At 53.6% G+C, this 26,725-nt stretch overlaps 1 protein-coding gene across 3 annotated transcripts in view; it reads left to right on the forward strand.

The window, feature by feature from the left end:
- The first annotated feature begins 569 nt into the window (after window positions 1-569).
- The window catches only part of Phldb1 (pleckstrin homology like domain family B member 1), a 49,059-nt gene continuing 22,903 nt past the window's right edge, over window positions 570-26,725 (forward strand). For all 3 annotated transcript variants that reach the window (XM_028783686.1, XM_028783684.1, XM_028783685.1), the window contains exons 1-9: window positions 570-643; window positions 6,842-6,922; window positions 7,939-8,062; window positions 8,921-9,091; window positions 16,755-16,880; window positions 19,021-20,369; window positions 23,951-24,232; window positions 24,557-24,697; window positions 24,800-24,937. In XM_028783686.1, the coding sequence (XP_028639519.1) occupies window positions 6,863-6,922; window positions 7,939-8,062; window positions 8,921-9,091; window positions 16,755-16,880; window positions 19,021-20,369; window positions 23,951-24,232; window positions 24,557-24,697; window positions 24,800-24,937 (2,391 nt within the window). In that variant the 5' untranslated portion in view covers window positions 570-643; window positions 6,842-6,862. The remainder of the gene's footprint in view (window positions 644-6,841; window positions 6,923-7,938; window positions 8,063-8,920; window positions 9,092-16,754; window positions 16,881-19,020; window positions 20,370-23,950; window positions 24,233-24,556; window positions 24,698-24,799; window positions 24,938-26,725) is intronic.

Here is a 26,725-nt window from a genome sequence, read left to right on the forward strand (position 1 = left end):
CTGGGATAAAGGCCTCCACCATCTATCTGGCTTACAGCACACTTTTAACAGACTTTCACGTTAATTTCTGAAGCCTGATATTAGTAACTTGACCGACAGGTCTCTATGGTGGGGTTTGGGATAGGAAAGGACAGGAGCGCCTTCAGTAGATGTTCTGAAAGGAAAGTTGAGCATCTGTGGTAGGAAGGTTGCTAGGGCTCATTGGGAGTCCGTGGAAGATTCGAGATTCTTGGGTAGGCGGAGATAAATAAAGAAGTGTCTTCCGAGGCCCAGAGTGGAGGGTGGTCTAGGAGGGTCGGAAGGGAAGGGCAGGAGAAGAGCAAGCACGGTGGCCATGGTGGTGGAGGTGGTGGAAAGCCCAGCTGTACAGATGAACAAAGCGGGCGCTGTGCAAGCGGGGGAGGTGCTGCTGTGGGAAAGGCTGGGTGGGGGCCTTGGGCTCCAGCACCACAAGGGCGTCTTCTCTAGCTGGCCAGGCGGACAGGACGGGATGGGGGCGGGGACTCAGGGAAGGGGGGCGGGACAGTCTCCCTCTCCTCCTACTCAGCTGGCTGCAGGGGAAAAGCAACAGTGTCCCCGCCAGCTTGAGGCCGCCGCGGCCCGCTTGGGCAAAGGGGCCGGTGTCCCCCCAACTCCCCACAAGGTAAGCGTGCCCCTCCCACTATGCCTCGGGGTTCCATTCGCCGTTTGGCCGGGTCTACAGAAGGGAAAGTCCCCAGGACCAGACGAGACCAGTCTGGCCCAGAGAGCTGGGTAGAAAGGTGCGGAAAAAGGGGGCCAAGCCAGGTGAGTGTGTTGGCGGAAGGGGCTTTGTGGGCCGCCCTCGGCGAACTGCTTGCTTTTGCCCTCCTGAGTCGTTGCCACCGCCACCGCCAGAGGGGGCCCTGGTATTATGCGGAGGGACCCCCCCCTTCCCGAGCCTTGCGGGATCTCGATTCTCTTGTGGGGACCCCGACCGCCAGTATCCCATAGTCGCAGTCTCGGGTTGGGTACGCGCGCGGGATCGTCTACAGCATCGCACATGGTCCCTCTCTACATCAGCAGGACCACAGGAAGGGGGATCCCCTAGGCGTCTCCTCTCTTGTCCTAGTTCCAGATGTCTGGATGGACTCAACAAGAAGTGGAGTCCAACTCTGAGTGAGGCGTAGGAGTCAGGGAGGGATCCTGGAGTTTCCACGTCTAGGGTCTCCTGGGCACTGATCCAGGATCCCCGTTATCTCTGAGGGTCCCCGGCGACCTGGGATGACTGAGCCGTAGGCTCTCGCTCCGCCTCCGCGGTCTGGATCCAAATACAGCGCGGAGTTCCCCAACAGAGGCCGAGCCCCGTCATCCGGCTCCCCCGGGATGGGGAAGCGCACGCAGGCGGCTGGGTGGGGCCGTGGGGCGCAGGGTTGCCCAGGCGCCGCGGACGCTTCCGCCCAGGCCAGCGCAGCGGGGACTTGGCCCGCGACCGCGCGGCCCGGCGGGGGACCCAGTGAGCCGGGGTGGGGCTGCATTCTGGGCCCGTTAGCTCAGCGGTCCTGGAGACTCCCGGAGACTGACTCATCGCACATCGGGCTCACCCCACAGCGGTCACACAAACAGAACTGGCCACTCACACGGGCGTCCGCGCAGCTCCCACGCACAGCATCCCACGCCTCACCTCCGCGCACCCGCAAGACACGTCACACGGACGGTCCAGTGTCACACCGCCGGTGCGCACGTGAATCCTTCGCATGTGCCTCGACTTCACACACTTAGTATACGCGTCACACCACGCACTCCACGCGCTGGCAAGGGTCGCCCGGGAAGGCTGCTCCAGTCACGCAACCTCCCCGCACGCACGCACCTCCCTCCGCACGCCAGCCCCCTTCCTGCAGCTGCGAGGCCGCCCCCTTTCCCTGCCGTGCAAACAAGCGACTTCTTCTCTCGGCCCTGCTGAAGAAAGGCCGCTTGTCCCCGGGGCCGGACGGGCGGGGCAGCCGCAGCAGGCGACCCAACACTGCTGCCTTGTCCCACCCGGTGGCCGGGGGAGGGCCAGGCCTCTGGTGTGTGGAGATCCACGAACCCTGCGGGTTTCTCAGAAGTGCACCTTTCTAGCGACGCTCCCCAATCAATACTCTTCCACCCCAACTGCTCTTCCCAGCTCTGTCTTCTCTGTCCCCGGATTGTCCAAGACTCTCTTCTGCCGCTTCTGAGGATTCCTCTTTTCCTAGCTGCCCTCTGGTTCCCCACTCCAAGGTGCTCTGAAGCGTCTGGTTCTTCCTCTCCTATTTGGGGACTGTATGCCAAGTCGTGCCCCTAGCACCCCCGTCCCCCCCCCATCACCACTGCGTGAGCTTCTGAGGGTCCCCTGGCCTCCCCTACAGTCTCTCTGTCTCATCCCAGCACTGCTGTTATTTTTTGAGACAAAGTCTCATGAAGCCCAAGCCGAGGCTGGCCTTGAGTGCGTGATATCCTGTCGCCACATCCGGAGTCCAGGGAATCGGGTTTACAGGCATGTACCACCACACCCAGGCTCTCCTCGCCAGCTTTCGGTGTTTCCTCCTGATTTCACACACTATTAACCCTGCGCCTCGTCCTTTCGTCCCCTTTTCTCTCTGCCTATTTTTCTTATTTCTAATTCCTTCTCTTCATGCCTGGCCTTTGGACACGCGCCCTGCCTCTCCTGGGCGTTCTGCCCGTCCGGCCTCAGTTTCCTTCCTTCCCGTCCTGACTCCTTCCTCTGCCGGTGGCCCTTCCTCGATGGAGGATGTGAGCAGGGAAGACAAAAGTCATTGTGACCAGAAAGGCCTTGGCCTACAGCTATGCGTTGCCCCTCCAGAACCATCAGCTGACCCAGTGAGAGCCAGGTGAGGGAGGGGGACCTGACTTTTTGCTCCAAGGCTGGCTTTGGACCTTACATCTTGGATCCCTTGGGATCCCAGGTATTTTCTTCAGTGCTTGCTGGCACCAGAGCTAGTTGGCTCTTCCCAGGACTCCCTTCGTGTTTATTCCCGTGCTAAGACCTGGAGACAGGTGTTGTCAGCTGTTGGCACATTGGGGTTGGGGCTAGGGTTACCTCTGTGTGTCCCCGGTCTTCCCCTACATTGATAATATAGATACAGCCAGGCCCCTGCCACCTAGCTGGCTGGCTAGGAGGTGCTTGGGTGTCTGCATCTGGATGCAAGAGGTTTGCAGAGAGGGCTAGACTCGATCTTCAGCAATGGGAGCCACAGCACAGGGTTTTGGGTTTGTTTGTTTGTTTTTGTTTTGTTTTGCATCTGGGCATAGCTGAGTTCTCCACAAGTGCTGCACAGAGTGGGTAAATAAAGCCCTGGATATAGATAGCAGCTCGGTGGGACCAGCCAGTGGAGGGCGTCAGGGGACAGCACTGCTTCTCCAAGGGACATGGAATTGGGGTCAGAGAAGAGGGCACCTGGGCCACGGTGAGATCCCTCTATCAAAGCACCGTCTGAGCCCAGGTCAGGTTGGTCTGGTGTCTTTTTCCTCTGCCGTGGGTTAGGTTTCTGAGCTGAGGCCATAGCCTCACACCTTCCAATTGCTGTGCGGTTTCTTATCTTCTCTCTACACCTCTCTCCTTATCTCTGCCTCTTGTTTCACCTCCTTATTCCCATCTCGCCTCTCCTTGAGTCACTCTTATTTCCTCGCTAACCTAATTCGTTTACAGTCTTTATTCCACTTGAATTTATTCACTGTAAATAAGTGAGGTGACAGTGAAAAACACTCCAGTGTAGCAGATAGGGAAACTGAGGCACAGACCCATGTGCCTTCCACAGCTAATCATACCTGCTATTTTTAGATTGCTTTGTAGCTCATGGAGTGTGATTTTGTATCCAATCTGAATCTTCAGATAAACTTTAAACTTTTTCTTAATTTGTATTTTACCTGTATGGTGTTTTGCTTGCATGTATGTCTATGCGCCCTGTATGTGTCTGGAGCCCACTGAATCCAGAAGAGGGTGCGGAATCCCTGAAACAGCAGTTACAAATGATTGTGAGCCACCATGTGGATTCTGGGAACAGAATTCCCATCTTTTGAAAGAGCAACAAGTGCTCTTGACAAAGAGAGATTTCTCCAAATTCCAGGCTTTCTTCACAGATTCTTAAGGGTTAATCTACATAGCATAAAATCAACCCCAAATTAAGTATGCAGTGACTTTCAGCATATTTACAGAACTATGTAATAACTGTCATTGAAACTTAATTTTAGAACATCCCGGTTGCAGGCTGGCTTAGCAGATAAAAATGGATGCTACTTGAACAGGAGGAACGGAGTTCAAATCCCCAGCACCCGTGCCTGTAATTCCAGAGCTGGGGCTGGGAAAGATGCAGGAGGATTGCTGGGGCATGACGGCCAACTGCCTAGTTCAGATTCAATGAGATAACCCCCCTGAATAATGAGGGGGGCACCTAACATCTGCCTCTGGCCTCTGCACATGTGTCCTAGACACACATGTGCATACATGACAGCCCCCCCCAAAAAAAGAACATTTCTGTTGCACACAGCTCAAAAATCTTGTGCCTATTCACAGTCTATTTCTGTTCTGCGCCTAGCCCCAGGCAAGTACTGTTCTAGACAAGCCCTGTTCTGGCTAATTTTTCTTTAATTATTATTATTATGGTTTTATAGAAGATTGACTTGACAATATGAGAAGTATAATGACTTGTCCAATCCAGGCATGGTGACTTACTTGACCTGTGTAAACCCAGCAATCAGGAAGGGTAAAACAGGAGTTCTAGACCAGTCTGGGCATTAGCTACAGACTGAAACTCTGTCTCAATGAACAAACAATAAAAAAAACTCACCTCCATCCTGGGGTTGTAGAATGGTCTCTAAAAACAACAACAACAAAAGCCCTGGATTCCATCCCTAGCACCACATAAAAGAAGACATGATGTCATACACCCAAGGTATATCAGGAAGATTAGAAAGAAATTCAAGGTCTCCTCCACCACCACCTCCCACCCCCATTCCTTATACAAAAATCTCCCTGAGATGAAACTTTAGCTGGCCAGGAATTTGCTGTGTAGCTTAAGCTGGTCTCAGACTCCAGAGATCTACCTGCCTCTGTCTCCTGCATGCTAAGATTAGAAGCATGTACCACCACTCCCAGCCTTCATTTCTCATTTTACAGCCAGCCTGGGATATACTAGCTCTTGCCTAAAAAAACAAACAAACAAACAAACAAAACACCCAAAAAATGTGTGTGTGTGTGTGTGTGTGTGTGTGTGTGTGTGTGTAAAATGCATTGTATGACATTGCACAGCTAATAAAGTCAGGGTAAATTTTAGAGGTCTTGCACCCTAGTCTAAAGTCTTCCTACTCAAGAACCTTTATTGTTTTTGTTTTCGTTTTCTTTCCTGGTCTTTTTACATAACCCCTCTCCCCCATTTCAACCCACTCCCTTGCCTTTCCTCCCCGCCCCTTCCCAAAAAAATGCTGAGACATTTCCCTGTGCATAAGAAAGACCTTGGGGCTGGAGAGATGGCTCAATGGTTAAGAACCTGGGTTCAATTCCCAGCACCCACATGGCAGCTCACAACTGTCTGCAACTCCAGTTCCAGGGGATCTGTACCCTCACCCAGACCATGCAGGCAGAACACAGTGCACATGAAAATAAATAAATCTTTAAAAAAGACAGACAGACAGACAGACAGCTCTGTCTCTAAGAACATTCCTGTGGCTAGTGCTTTTGGAGAGGGGCCAGTGAGGACCAGTGAGGGTGAGTGGCCTAAGTTTTCCCTCTTCCCAGGCAGTCCTAGAGCGGGTCCCACGCACTCACTGTTCCTGCCTCTTTTCTGCCAACTTGGGTAGAAATGGTGACGGAGATGATGAAGGCCAGGCCAGGAAGAAGGGTGGATGTGGGAAAGATACATTTAGTAACTCCATGGCTGAGGGCCTAGAGGTCAGGAGGGGACAGTTCTTGGAGTCCAGGCTCTCACTCTACTTCCTTTGAGAGCCACTTGTGTGACAGCTGGAAGAGAAAGTGGGAAGGGACCCTGATGAGTTGGTGACATGTTCATACCCAAAGGTCAAACACCAAAACACAAGCCTGAGAACGAGGGATGGGTAGTAATACTGGTCAGTAGCTTGGCCTTCAGGATTACACCGCTTGTAATAATTGCCTTTTCCAGAGCGAGTTATACCTCATGGGGTGTGACCTAGTATACTGCTCGGTCTCCACACACTTTAAAAATATAACAGATTTATTGAGGTATGCCAGATAGGTAGGAGATTCAAGTTTGGGCTCAGGAATCGACTTCTGGTTCCTCCAGCACCAAGCCACTAAAGAGCCTCAGAGGTCAGTGCTCAAAAGTGCTAAAGTTTTACAGCTGATTATATCAGGTGAGGTACCTTTCAAGGAAAGAAAAAGTTACAGGAGCTGAGACATACAGGCATGACAGGAATGGCTGGGTTTCCCCTCTCTGTCTCCTTTAAGAAAACATCTTATTGAGACCCTTGGGGAAAGAGACAAAGGGAGAGGAGGAAAAAGGAAAGGTTAGGGGAGGGGTTGTAGTTACATCAGCCCTTGAGCCCACCTGGCTGATCTCTGGGTATTCATGTCCTTAGAGGGGCTTCCTTCTTCTCTTGCTCCATTTAAGGCTCCAGATGGCTAGGTGTGTGGGGAGGGAGGGGGGAGGGGGCAGGCATCTTGTGCTAAATCAGAGGGTGGACATGTCACCTCTGCTCCGCACTCCCTCAAACTCCTTCACTTCTCTCCACCACCTTTTCTTCATCCTGTGTGTTCTGGAGATAGTTGTGGCTGCCACTGGCTTTGGCCCGAGAACCTTGCCACAGAGCCTACTTCTTGCCTTCATCCCGGGCCTTCCAACTTACCTGCTTTTTATTGTGTTCCCAGAAACTCTGGAGCCCCAGGACCATGGATCCTCTCAGTAGGAACCAGCTAGGCCCTGGATGCAAGCCCCAGGCTGTGGTACAGGTGAGTGGGACTCGACCATAGAGTAAGAGGGCTCCTGGTGAGGGTGGTTCAGATCTTTCCCTTTTTGAGTTTTATTTTTTTATTTGAAACTGTGTTAGTCTTTGTGCTCCTGTATATGTGACGGACAGGTGCCCAAAGAGGTCAGAGTCAGATAACCCTGGGGTTGGAATTATAGGGAATTGTAGCCTTCTCATAGGGGTGCTGGGAATTGAACCTGGGTCCTCCACAGGAGCAGAACACTCTGACACCCCACTGAGTCATCTCTCCAGCCGTGGGTTTAGCTCTTTTACTCATCAGCTGCCCAAGTCCAAGGATGGGAGCAGCGGCATTTTGCCAGTTGCTCATTCCTTGTCTGAACCGTGTTACCAGCTCAGCCATGGTCCGAGTCAGGTTCTTTGTTGGTTCAGCCGGAAACTTCTCTGTGAAAGTCCAAACTCGGTTTACAGACTCTCTGGCAGGATCACTCTCCTGGTTCATGCCTTCCCACTACTCCCTTGTAGTTCAGTTTAGAGGAGGAGGCGCAGCCACGTGGGTAGCCATTACAAGCCTGCCAGGAGCTAGACTGGCCCTCCTCCTATTAGGTACGGCACTCCCTCCTGTTTCTGTCTAAACAAAAGGGACACTTGAGCCTAGCCTGGAGACAACTGCAGTGGGATGGATGAGCTAGGGGCCCAGATTCAGCTGTAATTAGAATTTAGTGCAGTAATGCTCTACATAAGATTATTATGCGCCGGGCAGTGTTGGCGCACGCCTTTAATCCCTGCACTTGGGAGGCAGAGGCAGGTGGATTTCTGAGTTCGAGGCCAGCCTGGTCTACAGAGTGAGCTCCAGGACAGCCAGGGCTACACAGAGAAACCCTGTCTCGAAAAAACAAAAGCAAAACAAAACAAAAAAAAGGTTATTATGCTGAGCCTTCCAGACCCTCAGAGCCTTGCTGCAGGGAATGTCGGTGTGACTGGGAGTAGGGTGCTGGCCTGGAGTCTGTACGTCTCACCTCCCATTCACATTACCTGCAGAAAGGGCCGTTGGATCTGATTGAGACGGGTCAGGGACTGAAGGTACAGACGGACAAACCTCACCTAGTGAGCCTGGGCAGCGGGAGACTCAGCACAGCCATCACTCTCCTGCCGCTGGAGGAAGGTGAGCTGCGGGCTGGCAGGACAAGGCTCCTCCCCTTTCATCCCTGGACGCATTCCTGCCCTAGAGGCTGTGCCTGTGGGGGCCCTTCTGCCTTCTGCAGGCAACGCTTCCCTCGTGCTTGCCTTCCCTGACTGCCTGCCCTCTTTGGCAGATGAACCGATTAAAGATCAGTTTAGAATGAGTCAATAAATGCCAGTTTAGAGTCAGGGGAGCCGGCAGGGGGAAAGAAGAAAGCTCTTAGCAGTGGGATCTGTGGGACCATGAGCCAGCCCCCACCCCCTTGCTCCAGGGTGATGGCTGGCATGGGAGATGGAACTGTGTGGAACGTGAAAAGATGGGCGTATATCCTAACTGGAGGCCCTGGCATGGCTTTGCCTGCCCTTCGCCCTTCCTGGCTGCACCTGTTGCCTGGGTGACACTGCATTCCCCACATTCTCCAAATGCCAGTCCCAGGGGCTCTACCAGGGAGGGATGGAGAGAAGAGGCTGAGCTGGAGAGAGTAGGGGGGTGACAGGAGAGAGGAAGGAAGGGTAAGAGAGAGAAGGTGGCCTTTCTAAGAAGATGGGGGGCTAGAAAGGAAGTATGGGAAGTCAGAGGAACAGAGGGAGGTCCCCCTCTCTGCTGCCAAGGTGTCTTGAGTTCTGTGGCTTCTTTCTGGATGCTACTCAGACACAGAGCTTTCACTGCTTGCTTGCGAGGAGTTTCTACCCCTCAGTGACCTTCCAGGGGTAGCCAGAACTGGGCAGGGTCTCAGCATATGTAAGGGATAGGCATATATTTCCACAGTGGCCCCCTCACCATCTGCTCGCTTTCTTCGCCTGGATGGTCGTTCTGACTCAGTTTGTCTCCTGTCTCCAGGGAGGACAGTGATTGGTTCCGCAGCCAGGGACATCTCACTGCAGGGTCCAGGCCTGGCCCCAGAGCACTGCTACATTGAGAATCTGAGGGGCACTCTCACCCTGTACCCCTGTGGCAATGCCTGCACGATTGATGGGCTCCCTGTTCGGCAGCCCACCCGGCTCACTCAGGGTAAGGTTAGATACCTCCACACTAGGAGGTCTGTCTGTCTGTCTGTCTGTCTGTTTCATAACTCGTGCATGTTAGTTGCTGGGGAGGCCTGATGTGGTGGTTGCCATGTCAGTTGGATGGTTGGCTTATCCTCAGGTTCCGTCGGGGTGTCAGAACATCTTAAAAATGCCACCTCACCCCCAGCACCCAGCCTTTCCCCGACCCCCACCCCCACCCCCACCCCCACACTTTTTCTTCACAATTACATAGAAGAGGTCTTAGTTCCTTCTATCCGGGGTCCTGGGTATAGTACTTAGTAAGGCTTTTAGTGTTTGAAGGAGGAGAGAATGGAACAAGAGAGAAAGGATCTGAGGTTTCTATGATGTCAGCATAGAAAACGAGGGGAGGAAGTCCTCTGAGGGCAAGCTTGTTCCTGCAGCAGATAGCTTAGGGTCACGACTTTAGCTCTCCTTCTGTTTCCTAAGGCACCAGGCTGCTCAGTGGCATAAGGGAGGCCCGGATGGGTAAAGTCCCCTAATTACCATGGTTACCAGGCAGGTAAGGGCTGGCTGGGTGGTACTTTGAATAGGCCGGATGTATTCACCTTGGAAACAGGCAGGAAGCATCCTTAGTTCGTTTCTGGGTCTTTTTATTAACGGACTGAGAAGAAAGAATCCAGCCAGATGTTACTGTGAGTCAAGTCATGTCGGGGAGAGGGCTGAGCCCGGCTCTCACGATGAGCCCTCTAGCTGCATTGCAGGGGAAATCCCACTCACCCACTGTCTCTCGAGCTCTGTGGAGGTCACTCCCTCGCCTCTGGCATAGGAGCCACTCCTCTCTTGTGCCCTTGTGATGCAGCAGAACACGGATACTCTGTCTCAGGGAGATAGGTCCTACAGCAGCCAAGGGCACACTCGCCTTCTCCTGGGGCTCAGGGTCTCTGACTCTGAATGAGAGGAGTTCCCACAAATTGGGGCTTTGGCTGGGATGCTGTCTGGTCCCTGGCAATCCTCTTCAGGGTCAGAGAGAACATCTGCTCCAGGGTTCAGTGAGTCACAGAGCAGCAAAGGAAGAGACTGGGCAAATTCCAAGACCTCCCAGCCCCTACCTCACATCCCCCAAGCCCTTCATTTCCCTCTAGTAAAAACACTCTTGCCCTCTCTGGAAAGTGAACAGCCTGGAAGCATCACATCAGTGCTGTGGTCCAGTTTCCTGGGGCGTCATTTAGCTCTTGAGAAGAGGGAGGGTCTGAGGCCATGGCAGAGTACTTACACATTTCCTAGTGGCCCATCTTGCCAAGTATGTACCCTCCTACATTCTTCTGACCCCAAGCTCCCTTTGCTGTCCCACCCCCCCACCCAGCCTTCTTGTCTGGGCTCGCCTGTTTCAGAAGCTTGGCAGGGTAGGCGGAGGCACAAAGGGATGGGTGTTCTTCCTAGCCCCCACCCCCTCTCGGGTTCTAGGAGCTGAGAGTTTCCTTGTCTCATCTCTGGAGCAAGGCACCAAGCCCAGCCCTGCCTGGCCCCAGTCCGGACATTCTTGGGAGTGCGTTTCCTTGGATACTGGGTGGTGCGGGGGTGATGTGCTATCTCTGTGTGTCTGTGTGACTGGACTGTGTTTATGTTGTCTTCGGATATGTTTGTGTCTCTGGGCTTGTGTGTTTTGGTGTTTATTTGTGCCTTTTCTTGTGTTTACAGACCTGTGTGTTCAAATGAGTGGTGGCTGAACTCAGAGCTAATGGCATCAAAATGTCTATGTGTGTATTTTTGTGTGTACGTGAGAACTCTGTGGCGTGCCGTGTGTGGACCACATAAGGCTGGAAGTGTAGCTCAGTGGCAAAGCAACACAGAGGCCCTAGGTGCAGCACACACACATACATACATACACACACACACACACACACTTTTTTCTTGTCTTATTGACTACTCTGGCCTTTTACCGGGGATCCTCTTTGAGAGGTAAAGGGATATCTTAGGACTGACAAGGAGCCTTCTTTGGCTGGGCCAGGCTTCAAAAGCATCATTCCGGGCACTGTGCCCAGCCATAGGCAACTTGGAACAACACTCTTCACGGCAAGTAGAGATGGCAGTGACAGACTCTTGTAGTCAGGAGTATGCTTGGACCAGGGGAGGGAGAGGAGGCCAGAACACAGATGCCAACCTTTAGCCCAGAGAACTGAACATGTGAGGGTGCCACCCCTGTACGCGGCCATCTTGGCACATCCTGTGCTGCCCTCTTCTCTACAGAGCAAAGGGTGGAGCTGGGAAAGGGACCAAGGAAACAAATGGGGTGGTTTGCATCTCAATCTGGGGTCTAGGCTGCTCCACCCTGGGACCACAGCACCAAACCACATGAAAGATCTGGGAGGGGCTAAGGATGGGAGACTCCAGAGAGCCATACAGCTCAGGGCCTGGGCTGTCTAGACAGGAGGTCCCCCATCAACTCCTACCTAAGTGTCCTTCACTTCTGAAGCCCTCACTGGTGGGAGGGAGCTGCAGTGTCACCAGGAACCCTGGGAAGCCAGCTGCCACCCGGAGATGCAGGACACCAGGCTCTCCCTGCCCACCAGCTATGTTATTTCTTCTGTGAACTGGGCAGGAAGCCTCCAAGCTTTCTCTGTTAGGACTGATAAGGATCTTTACTAGGGAAACTCAAGGAAAGGAGAGGAGAAGTGAAGGCCGGGAGCTCACAGCTTCCTTGTGTCTGCCTTCTGCACTGTCCCTACTGACAGCATCCTCTTCCCGGTCTGCCTGGGTCTGTCCAGCTGGCCGTCACAGGTTCCAGACTGGTGAATCACTCTTCCTGGGGAGTCTTTCTTTTTTAACACCTCCCCTCGTTTTACATTTGACCCTATTTGGATCTTCCTTTTTTTCTTCAGAAGGGAAACAGGTTTCCTGCGTACATGTGAGTGTGTGTTTGCACGTGGGCGTGTATAGTATGCCAGTGAGTGGGTGAAGCAGTGACCTAATAAGAATGGAAAAATCCCTTCTTATTTCTTTAAGGAAGCTGGCTTTTTATTTATTTCAGAGTCCCCCCAGGGGCTGCTTGGAAGGCTAGCTCTGTTCAAATAAGTATATAACTGGGGGGGGGGGCTGAAGGCTGGGGACTTGAAAATGTGACAATAACTGTGTGTGACAGAGCGTGGGGGCTTGTCTGGATCAGTGTGCGCCTGGCTGAGATAGTGTCATTGTAACTGGGCAGTGTTGGTTTGTATTGGAGATGACAGTCAGGCTGTTCCCCCCGGGGCTGCTGGAAATACAGTGTGCCTGAGAGTGTGTGTGTGATTTATCTATGAGGTCTGGTGTCCAGGGCCAGGTCCTTAGGTTGAAAGCAATTCTCTGTGGCCCTAGCTAGAATGTTCCAGTCTGGTTGACTGGTTGACAATGTTTACTTGACTTCTTGACCTTGGAGGCTTTAGATAGCAAGGGTCTTTAAATTTATTTTTATGTATGCATTTATGTCTGTATGCATGTATAATGTGTAGGAGTGTTTTGCCTATAATTATATCTGTGCACCACATGTGTGCCTAGTGTCCACACAGTGACCAGAAAGGTGGATTCCCCTGGAATTGGAGTTACTGACAGTAAAGGACCGTGTGGGTACTGAGAATTGAACCCAGATCCTTTAGACGCCCTCAGTCACCTAGCCATCTTTCCAGCTCTAGAAAGGGTCTTAACAGGGGACAGTTCTTTGCTGCAGTTACTACAACTTGAAACTGTGGCTAAGAGAGAGGAGGGCTGACCTATGGACTGGCTCTGGAGGAACGGCACTCTGATACAGCCTGGGTCAATGCGGGTGAGCTCTGGCGGGTAGGGGCCAGAAGAAAAAAGGCAGTTAGGGTGGTGACAGGAACTGAGATCTGTGTTGCTTGCATTGCACAGGACACTGCCTTGGCCTGAGCTCTCAGCCCAGGGTGACCTTGTCACAGTGCTGGGCTGAGGATCATAGCTGAACCTAGTGACCCTAACTGAATCCCACCGAGTCCCACTGTTTCTCCATCATGTATGGAGTCATAGAATGTCCTCTGCCGTCACTGAGGTCATCCTCCTCATTCAGTGGCTAGGAATCCAAGGCCACCAGGCCAGAAGGTGTGACTGCCCCAAGGTGACACTGGCCCCTAGCCATGGGCTTCAGTCATTGGCTTCCTACTCTAGAGAGCTTTAGATGAGACAGAATCTGGTATCACTCCGACCTCTGGCTCTCCATCTTCTGGCCTCTGTTTACCTCTCACCTTAACTTTTAACGTCATCTCCCTGGGAACCTCTCCCAGCCTGCCCCACTATCCCTCCAGCCCCGAGCGCGGGTTCTTCATCCCGCCGCCTGGTGGCATCCTCCCTCCCACCCCGCCCTCTCCATCCCGCTCCACACTCCTCCATCACTTCCTCTTCCCCTCCTCGCCTTTGTCCCTCCCTCCCTGGCTCCCTTCCCCCGCCACTGGTGGCCGGCCCGCCCCTCCCCGGGCATTGGCGGCTGCTCGCTCCCTGGCTGCTCGCACCTCGACTGGAGCCGGCGGCGCGGGAGGTCGGCCCGCCCCCTCAAAGGCCCTGGGCGGGCGGGCGACCTGCAGGGCCCGGGCTGGTAGGAGCGAACAGTCCGGAGGTCCGGGTTCAGCGGTGAGTCCCCAGCCAGGTCAGCCACAGCTCCAGGCAACCGGGCGTAGACGCTCCAGCTGGGAGGGGCGTTCTGGGACGGGTGGGCACAAGGAGAGGAATGGGGTCTTCGCCCCTCCAGTAGGAGCCTGAGGCTGTTAATCTGATGGTTTGTGTGCCCAGAACGTCTGTGAGTGGTGGTTTGAGTTATTAAATGGCTGTGCAGACCCCATCCTCCCCACCTCTGGGGTGTCTGCTCCTTGGGACCCGCCTCCGGAGCCTGTAGAGGGGTTCTGTATAGGTTGAGGGAGCCTGTGCTATCACCAGAAGGAGTCTCTGATGAGAAGAGCTAAGATTCTTTCTCACGTTCTCCCTTCACCCAGCTTCCCTTCGGCCAGTCCATTCTATTTGTGTGGCCAGCAGGTCAGTGACTGTCGCTGTGAGTGTGTGGCATGTCTGCCCATATGGCCGGGAGCCTGTACGGTTTCTGAGTGTCTGTGTGTGAGTCTGCATGGGGTGTTTCCCTTCTGCATCTCTCACAAACAGGATCCACCCTCCCTTTTGCCTGGTGTTTTCCCTCCAGATGTACAGTTCCTCCACCCACCTGTACACAGCCAGACCCTGAGTCCTTCTGGGCAGAGAGGACAAGGTGGGGACTCTGGCTGGATGGCCAGAGTGTCCAGGGATTCTGTGGGGTCTGAGTGAGCAGAGTGGGGGCTTCCTAACACAGACGGGCTGGCCAGGTCTCTGGGGCCAGTAGGTGCCAGAGTTGGAGCAATGCCTGGGGCCCCCAAGTACAAATAGTAAGTTAATTTGGGCCAGAGCTGGTCTGCCCTCTGTTCCGCTGCCCTCCTGCCCACTCTATTAATACAGCGCCGGTGCCTGGCACCACTATTTATAGCCCAGAGCAACATGGCCACACCCCCTGGGTGTGAAGGGGGGGGAAGGGCAAGGCAGTGTATCCAGGCTGTAGGTGCCAGGGAAGAGGGTCCCTAGATACCCAAAGCCTCCTTGGGTGGCACTGCTTGAATGGAATCCACCCAGCTTCTCCACCTGCTGCCCAGACTGCGCGGAGAGCCACAACCCTTGCCCCCTCTCACCCTGGAGTTGAGTGAATCTGTCTAGACCCTTCAAATTCATCATTAATTAGACTGTTAAATATTTGGCCGAAAGGGGAGGGGGTGACTGGCTTTCTCTGAAACAGCTGTGGTTGTAATTAGGTGGATGACTTGGGTGACTATTATTTTTCCCAGTTATGATTACTATGGGATTAGCTCCTCTGATTGGTGGCTTGGCAGGGCAGGCTTTCCCTGTTCTCTCAACTACCCATCAGCCTTTAGAACTGTTGGTGCTGTCTGCCTGGGAGGGCCTGTGGGTGTGCCGAAGTAGTGGGTGGCTTTGTCCGATCTGGTTTTCTGCTATGGGTGGGCTTCTTAGAGTGTCAACCTCTCAGGGTCCAGGGTCCCAGGATCAGACCTCTGAGCTCAGTAGGGGTCCTGTCAAAGTGTACCCCCTTGGCCTGGGATGCCCCTTGCCCTTGCGGCCTCCCTGAGCTGAAACTGCCTCAACGTCCTGGAATGTAGACTCCCTTGCCAGTCTTATCCCAGACTGGCGTGAAGCATGGGGCACCCTGTAGCATTGGGTAGCCAAGAGGCTGGGGCCCGGAGCGTGGACAAATGGGAAACCTACATAGTAGAGAGCCCTAGGGCTTTGGCTTTTTTTCACTGTAGCATCTTCTGCGGGAGCCTGGCACACCTGGCATGGCCAGGAGGAGGAATTCTGCCAGCCAGGCTTAGGTGCCCGTGGGCACACCTGCTGCTCTGCACACTCCCAAGCCCCTGGCTATATTTTCTGGCTCCCACATACCCACCTCTTTCTATGCACTCGTACTTCCTGGGCAGGACTGGGCTTGTATGTCTTGCCTGGGAATGTGTTTTGCTGAAGCGGGCCCAGTGGCAGAGAACTGGCTAGAGTCTATGGGAGACCAAGATATAGTTGGGGGATGCCTTGCCTGAAAAAGAGAAGAGCTTGCTCCCTAGATACTCAGAGAGGGTGGTAGCCCTCCTGAAGTCAGACCATGGGAGGGGATCAGAGTAGATCCTGAGCCACACCCGTGCACCTGACTGATCTGTGGGGTTTCACTCGTCTCGTATCTTACAGGATTGTGTGTGTGTGTGTGTGTGTGTGTGTGTGTGTCTCCGGAAGATGCTGCCTCTAAAACTAACACTTTTACCCAAGAGGCAATTCGGTGAATCACTGGTATACATTGGTGTTGGATGTTCATTTTTCCTTTTTTTTTTGTTTTTTTTTTTTTCGAGACAGGGTTTCTCTGTGTAGCCCTGGCTGTCCTAGAACTCACTCTGTAGACCAGGCTGGCCTCGAACTCAGAAATCCGCCTGCCTCTGCCTCCCAAGTGCTGGGATTAAAGGCATGCGCCACCACTGCCCGGCTTTCATTTTTCCTTTTTAAAATGTATTGATTTTACGTGTTTTGTTTGCTTGTCTGTCTTTTGTTTGAGTGTTTTGCCTGTATGTAAGGGTACCACGTAAGTACCTGGTGCACTCAGAAATTAGAAGGCATCACAGCCTTCAGAACTGGGGGTACAGATGGTTTTGAGCCACCTCATAGGTCCTGGGAACCGAGTTCCAGTCTCCTGCAAGAGCGGCAAGTCCTCTTACCCACTAGCCTTGTCTTTAGTCCCCGAGCGTTCCTATTTTCTGAAGAATTTTTTCCACTTCTGGAATATTTTCATATACAGTCTTATTAAACCTGAGACCTCTAGTTGTATCTAGTGTCCCGTTTCTGTAAGAGAACTAGCTTGGAGATGTAGTAGCGTCACCTGAAGATTTCATAGCTAGTGAGTAGGACTCGGATTTGGGGAACCAACCTGCCAGTGATCTTTCCCATTCTGACTTGTACTGTGGGAACCCATCTCAGGACTCCATTGCAAAGAGAGGCAGGCCAGGTAAGCCTTGTATGGACACCAGGAGTACAGGCAGGGATGGCTCCTGGGAGCTGAGGGTAAGCACACTTGTGTTGTGGCTGGGATGGCTTCATCACTGCCTGCGCTTTCTAAGTGAATGCTTTCTCTTCAGGCTGCATGTTGTGTCTGGGTCAGTCCACCTTCCTGCGTTTTAACCACCCAGCTGAAGCCAAGTGGATAAAGAGTATGATTCCAGCAGGGGCCCGGGCCCCGGGGTCCACCTATAACCCTGCCTCTGGTAAGTAGCCAGCTGGGGCAGGTGGCTGGGTAAGTGGCACCCCTTGGACATGTGTCCTTGCCTGTTGCAACCATTCTCGGAGTGTCAGGGCAGGACAATACCAATGGTCTGGGCTCACTGCCACCTGCCATGGGGTGGTAGAGAATGCTAGGCCATAGGGCCACTGGAAAAGATCCAATGCATTGCTGCTTGGCTCAAACTGTGAAGTCATGTGCCTTGAGAGTACATACAAGGTTCTGTTAGCCTGAAACCCCCCTGCTGCCGTGGAAGATGCCACTCATTGTATGGGACCCATGTCATCTCAGGAGTGCCTCACTTGAGGGGGTCTGAGTATTATTATGAATCTTGGTAGCTTGCAGGGGAGGGGGGGGTGTCCCACCTGCTGGTGATCGAATCCAGAGGCACTCCTCACCCCTGAGGCCATGCCATGCTGACCGATGACTCAGAGAGCAGCTGTAGCCAGCTGCAGCCTGTGTGTGAATTATTGATCCCCAGGAGAGAATTGGTGATTGTTCTAGGAATCAACACAGGCCCCTCAGCAGGCTGCCAAGGGGGCGGGGTGCAGATGGAGAAGCTAGCTAGTTGTGTGTGCCATCCCAGGCTCCTCTGCAATGTCGTTCAGATGGAAGTGGGACTAGAAGGCCAACGTTGGTTCTGTGACCGGTGAGCACGTATGTCAGGTTCACTTGATGGGGTGGTTATTAGTGACCTACGTAGTCTGGTGACTTCAAGAAAGGCAAATGCTGACTGGAAACACACGGTTACTGGAAAACCCTCTGACTAGGACCCAAACACAGCCTTGCAAACCCATTCTTTTCTTCACACCCCACACCTATGATTTCCAGTCCCCTGGGGAATCCCTTTGCCCCCAACCCAGTCTGAGTCATGTCACTCCTTCAGCCGTTTGGATATTGTTTCTGAGGGTTCTAAACTCCTGGATGGTTGACACGGGCTAGGGCCAGGCAAAAGCCAGCTCTTGCTGGTGTGACTTAATGGAATAATTGGAGATACTGTACTGTACCTCGAGGCTCCTCAGCCAGGCTTCCGGGCACACGCCATCAGCAGATCCTTCTCTTGTGCTGGATCGGATAAGCTGCTACCTCATCCACAGCCCTGGAGCCCCGCCCCCACCCCCAGCCTCTGACTGTTATATCGAAAGGCTCTGGTGTCCTCTTAGACTGAGAAATCTTGGAACTTCTGGCCAGCCCCACAGTAGGCCCATATCTCTTGTGTAGTGTGCCTACTTGCTCTTCCTAAAAGAGAGGCACTCAAAGTTGGGAAAACCAAGATAAGAAGGATCGTATTGTTGGAGCGAGTTAGAAATAACTAGAAGTAAATACCTGGGGCTGTGGGGCTGGAGAGGTGGCTCAGCAGTTAAGAGCACTGACTGCTCTTCTAGAGGTCCTGAGTTCAATTCCCAGCAACCACATGGTAGCTCACAACCATCTATAATGGGGTCTGATGCCCTCTTTTGGTGTGTCTGAAGAGAGCAATGGTGTACTCATATACACAAATAAATAAATCTTTAAAAAAAAAAAAAAAGAAGGCCGGGCGGTGGTGGCGCATGCCTTTAATCCCAGCACTTGGGACGCAGAGGCAGGTGGATTTCTGAGTTCGAGGCCAGCCTGGTCTACAGAGTGAGTTCCAGGATAGCCAGGGCTACACAGAGAAACCCTGTCTCGAAAAAAAAAAACAAAAACCGAAGAAGAAGAAAGAGGAGGAAGAGGAAGAGGAGGAGGAAGAGGAGGAAGAAGAGGAGGAGGAAGAGGAAGAGGAAGAGGAGGAGGAGGAGGAGGAGGAGGAGGAGGAGGAGGAGGAGGAGGAGAAGTAGAGTGGTAGTAAATACCTGGTACTGTTGCTGACTCTGTCCTGAGTCATCGAGTTAGAGCCAGGAAGGTTTTACTATCATTTCCCTTTTATAAGAGGGGAACCTAGGGCAAGAGAGTTTGGCTAAAGCTGCAGAACAGGTCAGTGGCCGAGTGGGTGGGTACCAGAACTCAGCTCTCCTGGCTCCTTCTCCAGAGCCCTCATGGCCCCACAGCCCTAGGATAAGGTTGGATGGTACTTTGTTGTTTGTGCATGTATGTGACTCGCTAGAGCCAAAAACCAGAGCTTGAGGCCTCTTTGCGTTTTCCCTCAGCTGAATCAGAGAGCCTGGTCAATGGGAACCACACGGCACAGCCTGCAACCCGGGCACCTTCAGCCTGTGCCAGCCACAGTTCCCTGGTGAGCTCTATTGAGAAGGACCTGCAGGAAATCATGGACTCGCTGGTGCTAGAGGACCCAGGAGCTGCAGGCAAGAAGCCTGCAGCCACATCCCCGTTGTCGCCAATGGCTAACGGTGGGCGCTACCTGTTGTCCCCTCCAACCAGCCCCGGCGCCATGTCTGTGGGCTCCAGCTATGAGAACACCTCTCCAGCCTTCTCTCCACTTTCCTCACCAGCCAGCAGCGGAAGCTGTGCCAGCCACTCACCAAGCGGGCAGGAGCCAGGCCCTTCTGTGCCCCCACTGGTGCCTGCCCGTTCCTCCAGCTACCATTTGGCTCTGCAACCTCCACAGTCTCGCCCAAGTGGTCCCCGGTCCTCTGAAAGTCCCCGGCTTGGCAGAAAAGGGGGTCATGAGAGACCACCCAGCCCCGGTCTCCGTGGTCTTCTGACTGACAGTCCTGCAGCTACAGTCTTGGCTGAGGCTTGCAGAACCACCGAGAGTCCCAGGCTAGGTGGGCAGTTGCCTGTGGTGGCTATCAGCCTGAGTGAATATCCATCTTCCGGTGCTCGCAGCCAACCCACCAGTATTCCTGGAAGCCCCAAGTTCCAGTCTCCGGTGCCCGCTCCCCGAAACAAGATGGGCACACTCCACGACCGCCCTCCCAGTCCTTTCCGTGAGCCCCCAGGCACAGAGCGAGTACTGACAACCAGCCCCTCTCGACAGCTGGTGGGCAGAACATTTTCAGATGGGTCAGCAGCTCGTACCCTCCAGCCACCTGAGAGTCCCCGCCTGGGCCGGCGGGGCCTGGACAGTATGCGGGAACTGCCTCCACTGAGTCCATCTCTGTCTCGAAGGGCTCTGTCCCCACTGCCAGCCCGGACTGCTCCAGATCCCAAGCTAAGCAGGGAAGTGGCTGAGAGCCCCCGGCCCCGGCGCTGGGCAGCCCATGGAACTTCACCTGAGGACTTCTCCCTGACTCTAGGAACACGGGGCCGCAGGACTCGGAGTCCCTCGCCCACACTCGGGGAGTCCCTGGCACCTCGAAAGGGCAGCTTCAGCGGCAGGCTGAGCCCAGCCTACAGTCTGGGCTCTCTCACTGGGGCCTCACCTCGTCAGAGCCCCCGTGCTCAGAGGAAGCTTTCCAGTGGGGACTTGCGGGTGCCTATCCCAAGGGAGAGGAAAAATAGCATCACGGAGATCAGCGGCAATGAGGATGATCTCCTGGAATACCACCGACGGCAGCGCCAAGAGAGGCTCCGGGAGCAGGAGATGGAGAGGCTGGTGAGCCAATGAATGCCAGGGAGGCTGCCGCTGCCCAAGGCAGCGCCTCTGCCAGGGTGTGGGCTGGCCAGCTGGCAGAACAGGAGGGGCCATGTACAGGGCCTGGCCTGATTCAGGATGAACCATCAGGTTAAGTGGCCTGTATCTCATGATCCTGGTGCCCTGAAGAGGAACCGTCTTTGAAATCGCTACGGCTTTCTACATTTTTATTTAGTTTTGTATGTGTGTGCGCATGCATGTGCACGGGTGTGTCGGTGTGCAGTTGTGTGTTGGTGTGCAGGCCAGAGATGAGAACGGCTTCCTTGGTTGCTCTTTGGTTTCATTTTTTCAGACAGTCTCACGTTGAACCTGAGACATACTAATTTGGCTGAACTGACAGGACAACAAGCCCCAGGGAGCTTCTGTCTCTGTATGTGTGTTCTAGAATTACTGGAGGACCAAACTCAGGTCCTGGAGACCTTGGCCAGCCGAGCTGTCTTCCAAGCCCCTAAGTCTTGGTTTTAAATTCTTGCTAATTTTGCATTTATTCTACGGCAGATCATTTGTGTGAGTTAGGTTCATCGTGTTTGCCCGAGCGCAGTGTTTCAGGAAGGCATACCACATTTACAGTGAAGTCTTGCATCCCTGAGTTTGAAAAGCAAGTTTTGAGGCTGAGGCTCAGATAGGAACATTTATTTATTTGGCCTTTTTTGTATGGTACCAGACCTTGAACCTAGGAGCTTTGACATGTCAGGACAGCACTACAGCATCGAGCTATAGCCCCAGTCCTAGAATTATTTCTCTCTCCTGTTCCTCCTTTTTTTGGTTGTGTAACCTAGTGTGGCAGCGAGCTTGCTGTGTGGCCCAGGTTGAGCTTGAGTTCATGATCTTTCTGATTGTCTCCTGAGTAGAGATTACACACATGTCACCATGCTTGGGCTGGGGTTGGGGGGAGTCCTTCTTTTAAAGGTTTTATTTATTGAGTGTGTATGTGTCTTGTGTGTTTCTGTGTGTGTGTGTGTGTCTGTGTATGTGTGTTGTGTGTGTGTATGTCTGTGTGTTGTGTGTCTGTGTGTATGTCTATGTGTTGTGTGTCTGTGTATGTTGTGTGTGTGGTGTATGTGTGTGTGGTGTGTGTGTGTCTGTGTATGTTGTGTGTGTGTTGTGTGTGGTGTGTATGTCTGTGTGTTGTGTGTTGTGTGTGGTGTGTATGTCTGTGTGTGTTGTGTGTGTCTATGTATGTCTGTGAGTGTTGTGTGTGTCTGTGTGTGTTGTGTGTGTCTGTGTGTATTGTGTGTGTCTGTGTGTGTTGTGTGTGTCTGTGTGTCTGTGTGGTGTGTGTGTGTGTCTGTGTGTGTGTCTGTGTGTGTTGTGTGTGTTTGTGTGTGTCTGTGTGTGTGTGTATGTGTGTGTGTGTTGATGGAGACCTACGCCATGATGAGTGCGTGGAGACCAGGGGACAATTTTTGTGGAGTCATTCTTTCTTTTTCTTCTGCATGGGTTTCAGGGATCAGACGCAGGTCATCAGGCTTGTATGCAAACAAGCACCTTGACCTCGGACTTACCCTTAGGAAAACTCTGGTCCCCCTTTCTTGCTTCTCTTTGGCATCTACAAATGGGCATGAATCACTTACTCTGGCTCGGATGGGTCCTCTCTGAGTGTGGTGTTAAGGAACAGGGAAAGTCAGGGTGGGCAGCCCCCCTGGTCTGCCTCTGTGATTGTATGTGTCTGCCTGCATAAATGTGGGTGCTGCCGAGTCTGGGTGTGGTTCTGGGCAGCTGTTTTAGAGATGGCATCTGAGCTGGGAGAGGGGGCTGGGATTCCCCCAAATAGCACAGGGAGCTCCAGGGGCATTGGCTGCTGGTACACACTCAGAGCCTACACACGAGAACATGGATTTTCCCCTCCTCCCCTCAAGAGCAGAAGCCCAGGGTATTTTGAGACACAGGTACCCTGGAATTGGTTTGAGGAGGATGTTTGAAGAATCTGGGAAGAGATTGGTCAGGGTCGGGTGAGGGTATGGGATGATATATTTGTGGGAGTCAGGACTCCTGGTCTGTATTTGTTACACCTTCTGGTCACTGTTGTGCTTTGGTGACCCCTGATTCTGATCCCAGGAGGGCTGAGGAATCTGGCATAGTCAAGTGCTAGGCCCAGCCTCCCCACCCCCATCCCCACACACAGGTACACACCTCACCAGCCAGCCCCAACCTGCCCCACCTGCCACTTTAAGTCAGAGGCCTCCCGCACCCTGCCCCTCCCACCTTAGCCAGGCTGCTTATCTGGGTCCTAGGGCGGGGGTGAGGCATTGGCCCAACCTCCTGGGTGCTGAGGCTTGGTTCCTGGGTTTTTTGCCACAGAACCAGGCAAGCAACAGGAAGGAAGCCGGTAAGTCTTGTGGGATGGGAAGGTGAGGCCAGAAGATAGGTGATGAGAGGTACTTGGGATCAGAGACCCCAGAAAGCACTGGAATTCTCTGGGCTTGAAAGCCAGGACTCGGGTGTTACAGACGGATGTGTAGGATAGGGACCAGGAACATGACTGCTGGAGTTCCCTCGAGTCCTAGGCATCCTGAGAGGTGACCATGTCTGCATTGGGATTTATAATGAGAGAAGAGAGTGGCAGCCAGAGAGTCCTCCATCACACCTAGCCAGCTTACGGTGCCTTAAGGAGCAAAGGGACAGCAGCCCGAGTGACTTGGAGCTAAGGTGGGGCTGGAAAGACAGTGTCCTCTCCGCCTTTTCTCTCTGTGTCTGGACTGTCGTCAGGTCCTGTGGTCCGTGCTCTATTTCCCAGCCCTGGCTGTCTGCAGGTGCCCACCCAGCTGTGTGTAGACTGTGTAGACTGTGTTTATCTCTGTGTGTGTGCACCTACTTGTTAATGCCGATGTACCTCCCAGGGCACATGGAGTGTCTGTGTGTGCCTATGTGGCAGAACTAATCTATCAGTGTGCCCTTGTCCCCAAACCTGTATATATACATACCTGTGTCAACATGAGCACTCGATGGCTTTGTGTCTCATTATGGTCTTTTTGGCTTTTCCATGTAGCCTTGGCTGTCCTGGAACTCTCTCTGTAGACCAGGCTAGCCTTGAACTCACAGAAATCCCTCTACTTCTGTCTCCAGGGATTAAAGGCGTGCAGCAGCAGTACCAACCCCTGACTTCATTCTGGTCTTTAGGCTGCTTACCCTGTATGTTCCCATGTGTGTTTGGATGTCTCTGTGTGACTATGAAGAAGCTTCATCCAAGAGAGAGTAAACAGGGAGGTGGGAGGGGCCAGCAAGAGGACAGGTGACATATGGCCCCATCTCTTTTGAGGAACCTTCTTTGCCCTCTGCTTCCCATAGATTTTTCTTTTAAGACAGGTTCTCACTATAGTCTTTGGCTGGATGGCCCGAGTCTCACTCTGTAGATCAGGCTGTCCTCAGATTCTGAGATCTGCCACTCTACCTCCAGAGTGCTGTGGACCACCACCTGGTCTCCCACAGTTCTTAAGGTTGAGGCTATCCTCATGATGCCAAGCCCAGAGGTTCTAGGGTTGAACATGCCCTGGCTCAAGCCACACTGGGTCTCAGACTTCTACCCTGTCCATTGTCCCTAGGAGCGCCAGCGCCTGGAGACCATCCTGAACCTGTGTGCTGAGTACAGCCGAGCTGACGGGGGACCCGAGGCTGGGGAACTGCCCAGTATTGGAGAGGCCACGGCAGCGCTGGCGTTGGCAGGCAGGAGGCCCTCAAGAGGCTTGGCAGGAGCCATCGTAGTCTCTGGGAGGAGTGGCGAGGAGTCTGGAGGTGCCTCCCAGCGCCTGTGGGAGAGCATGGAGCGCTCTGATGAAGAGAATCTCAAAGAGGAGTGCAGCAGCACTGAGAGCACCCAGCAGGAGGTGAGGGGCCGGGGTGGGGCCAGTGTGGTGGTGGCAAAGGGATCAAGGCTTGGGTGAGACCAGAAGTGAAGAACTGTGGGTGTAAGGAGGGAAAGGAGGTGACCGTAACTTTCCCAAGCTATAAATGCACTTTATGACCTGTTTTTCCTCTGGGCCCCACCCAACCCTGGCACTGTGGTAAATCCTTTCCCTATAGCTGAGTTCCCTGACTGGGAGGAAAGTGGCCTCCTGTTTTAGTAGAGTTACCCCTTCCAAGTGCTTTGAGGAGCGTGTGATCCTGGAAGGTTCTAGACTTCTCTCCCATGGTGCTCTCCTCCCCTCCAGCATGAAGATGCTCCTGGTGCGAAGCTCCACGGAGAGGTGCTGGCTGTGGAAGAGGAGCGGGCTCAGGTTCTGGGGCGTGTGGAGCAGCTGAAGGCCCGAGTGAAGGAGCTGGAACAGCAGCTGCAGGAGGCAGCCCGAGAGGTGACCTGGCTGGGAGAAGTGCCGCCCTGGGATGGGGCCCCACCCTTAGTTCCCCACCTTTAGTTCCCCCGCCTTGATGAGGATCCTGATGTCTGTGTCTAGGCTGAAATGGAGAGGGCACTGCTGCAGGGGGAGAGGGAGGCGGAGCGAGCACTGCTGCAGAAGGAGCAAAGGGCCTTGGAGCAGCTGCAGGAGAAGTTGGTGGCCTTGGAGACAGGCATCCAGAAGGAGAGGGACAAGGTAACCCATACCTGACTACCGGTGGCCCAGAAGAGAAGGAGATATGCCTTCCCTGGGGAATGTACGTCCCTCCGCATCCATCCTACATACCAAGTGGTCTCTGTAGCCCTCTAGGGTCAGGGGCCCTTGTTCTCTGTGGAAGATACAAGCTTGGATGGTACTGCCAGGGACTGGGCTGGTGTTTGGGGTCTAGATCTCTGTGCTACCTCTGGTTGCCTGGGTGCCTGCCATTCTGGAGCCTGTGTGGTTCTTCTAGGAAGTGCCAACGCCCTTTCTTGGGCAGTGAGCACAGCCTGAAGGACTGGTGCTGCTGGGGCAGAAGGCATGACTCGTGTTTGGAGCCCACCATGAGGAGAAACCTCAGCGCTCCAGCATGCCTCAGGGTGCCTAGGATGTGGTCTTTGGGAGATGGCCCACAGGCCTCTGTTTCCTATCATCAGGATCTGCAACCTCCCATCCCAGATGGTCCCAGCCCTGCCCCTGACCCTTTCAGATTGAGTGCCAGTCTTCAGGGGTTACTCCGTCCCACAGGGGTTGTGCCAGCCATGTCCAAGATGCCCAACGGCGTGCCAAAACTCTGAAGTATGGAGAGGGTTCATCTATTTCTGGATTTGACAGTATTTTTTTCTAAAAAGTTTAATTTTCCTTCTGGATTATTTTGGGGAGTTATCTTCCTCTTGTTCGCAATTTTGAGGCTCTTAAAAATTCATTGCTCCCCCCCCCTTTTTTAATGGAGCTTTGGCTCTGGCCCCCAAAACCACACTCCCAGATTCTGTGCCAGATTAACCCCATGCTTGCCGACCAGGCCTGCACTAACGCCCCCTCTAATCACTGTCCTGGGCTCTTCGCATGCCCCTAACTGCCAGGCCGCCCAGGCAGGGCTGAGTTATGCCAGCTATACTAACTCCATGGGTGCCTTTGTGCCCTGGGGCCTCTCCCCTCTAATGTTGCCTCCTTTTCTTGGTGTGGGTCCCCATTATCAGAAGAGAACTGACAGGAAGGCACAGCTAAATTTTGCTTAGTGGATCACTGACAGGAGGAGTATAAGGGTGTGTGTGTGTGTGTGTGTGTGTGTGTTTCAGGGAGGCGTGCATGACCAGAGATGCTCTGCCCAAACAGTACCTCCTACTGGAAAGGTCTGGGCTTTACTTCCTCAATGTTGGCCGCTTACTGAAGGGCAGGGGTTGGAGGTGGAGTGAGCTGTTTGTCTCTCCTGCCTAATCCCCCGGAACTGAGTAATAAGGAGGTCCAGATGTGGGCACAGTCTTGGAGGCCTTGGACAGGGCCTTTCTGAGTGGCTGGCTACCCATTCTTGCTTCCCTGAATTCAGATGTTCCTTTCCCTCCCTCTACTTCTGGAGGCCACCTAGAACACAGGATAATTTAAAGGCAGTAGTGTCTAGACCTCAGGACTGGCTTGACCAAGGTTTTCCCTCCAGGATGGGTAGGTGAACTGGGGCACAGCATAGGGATATACTCCTTAGAGGTAAGGCATTCCACAAGCAGCTTGCCTAGCCTCACTTAGCTGAGATTGCTCACAGCCCTGGACTTTGCCTTCCTCCCGGTCCCGGTGTTTGAGGCTTGATGGTGAACGTGGTAGTGGTGGTGGTGGTTCTGATGCTGATGGTGGTGTTGGGAAGGTTCTCTTGACTTTCCCGCCCAGCTTCCAGCCCATGGCCCCACTCTGACTTTGGAATCAGTAATCACAGTTTCTCCTCTGCTTGTCCTTCGGAGGGGTGACTCACCCAACTCCTCCCTCGTCCCCCTTTCCGCCCTCAGAGGTGTCATC

Source organism: Grammomys surdaster, unplaced genomic scaffold, assembly GCF_004785775.1.
Source record: "Grammomys surdaster isolate TR1022 unplaced genomic scaffold, NIH_TR_1.0 1164, whole genome shotgun sequence".
Lineage (NCBI taxonomy): Eukaryota > Metazoa > Chordata > Mammalia > Rodentia > Muridae > Grammomys > Grammomys surdaster.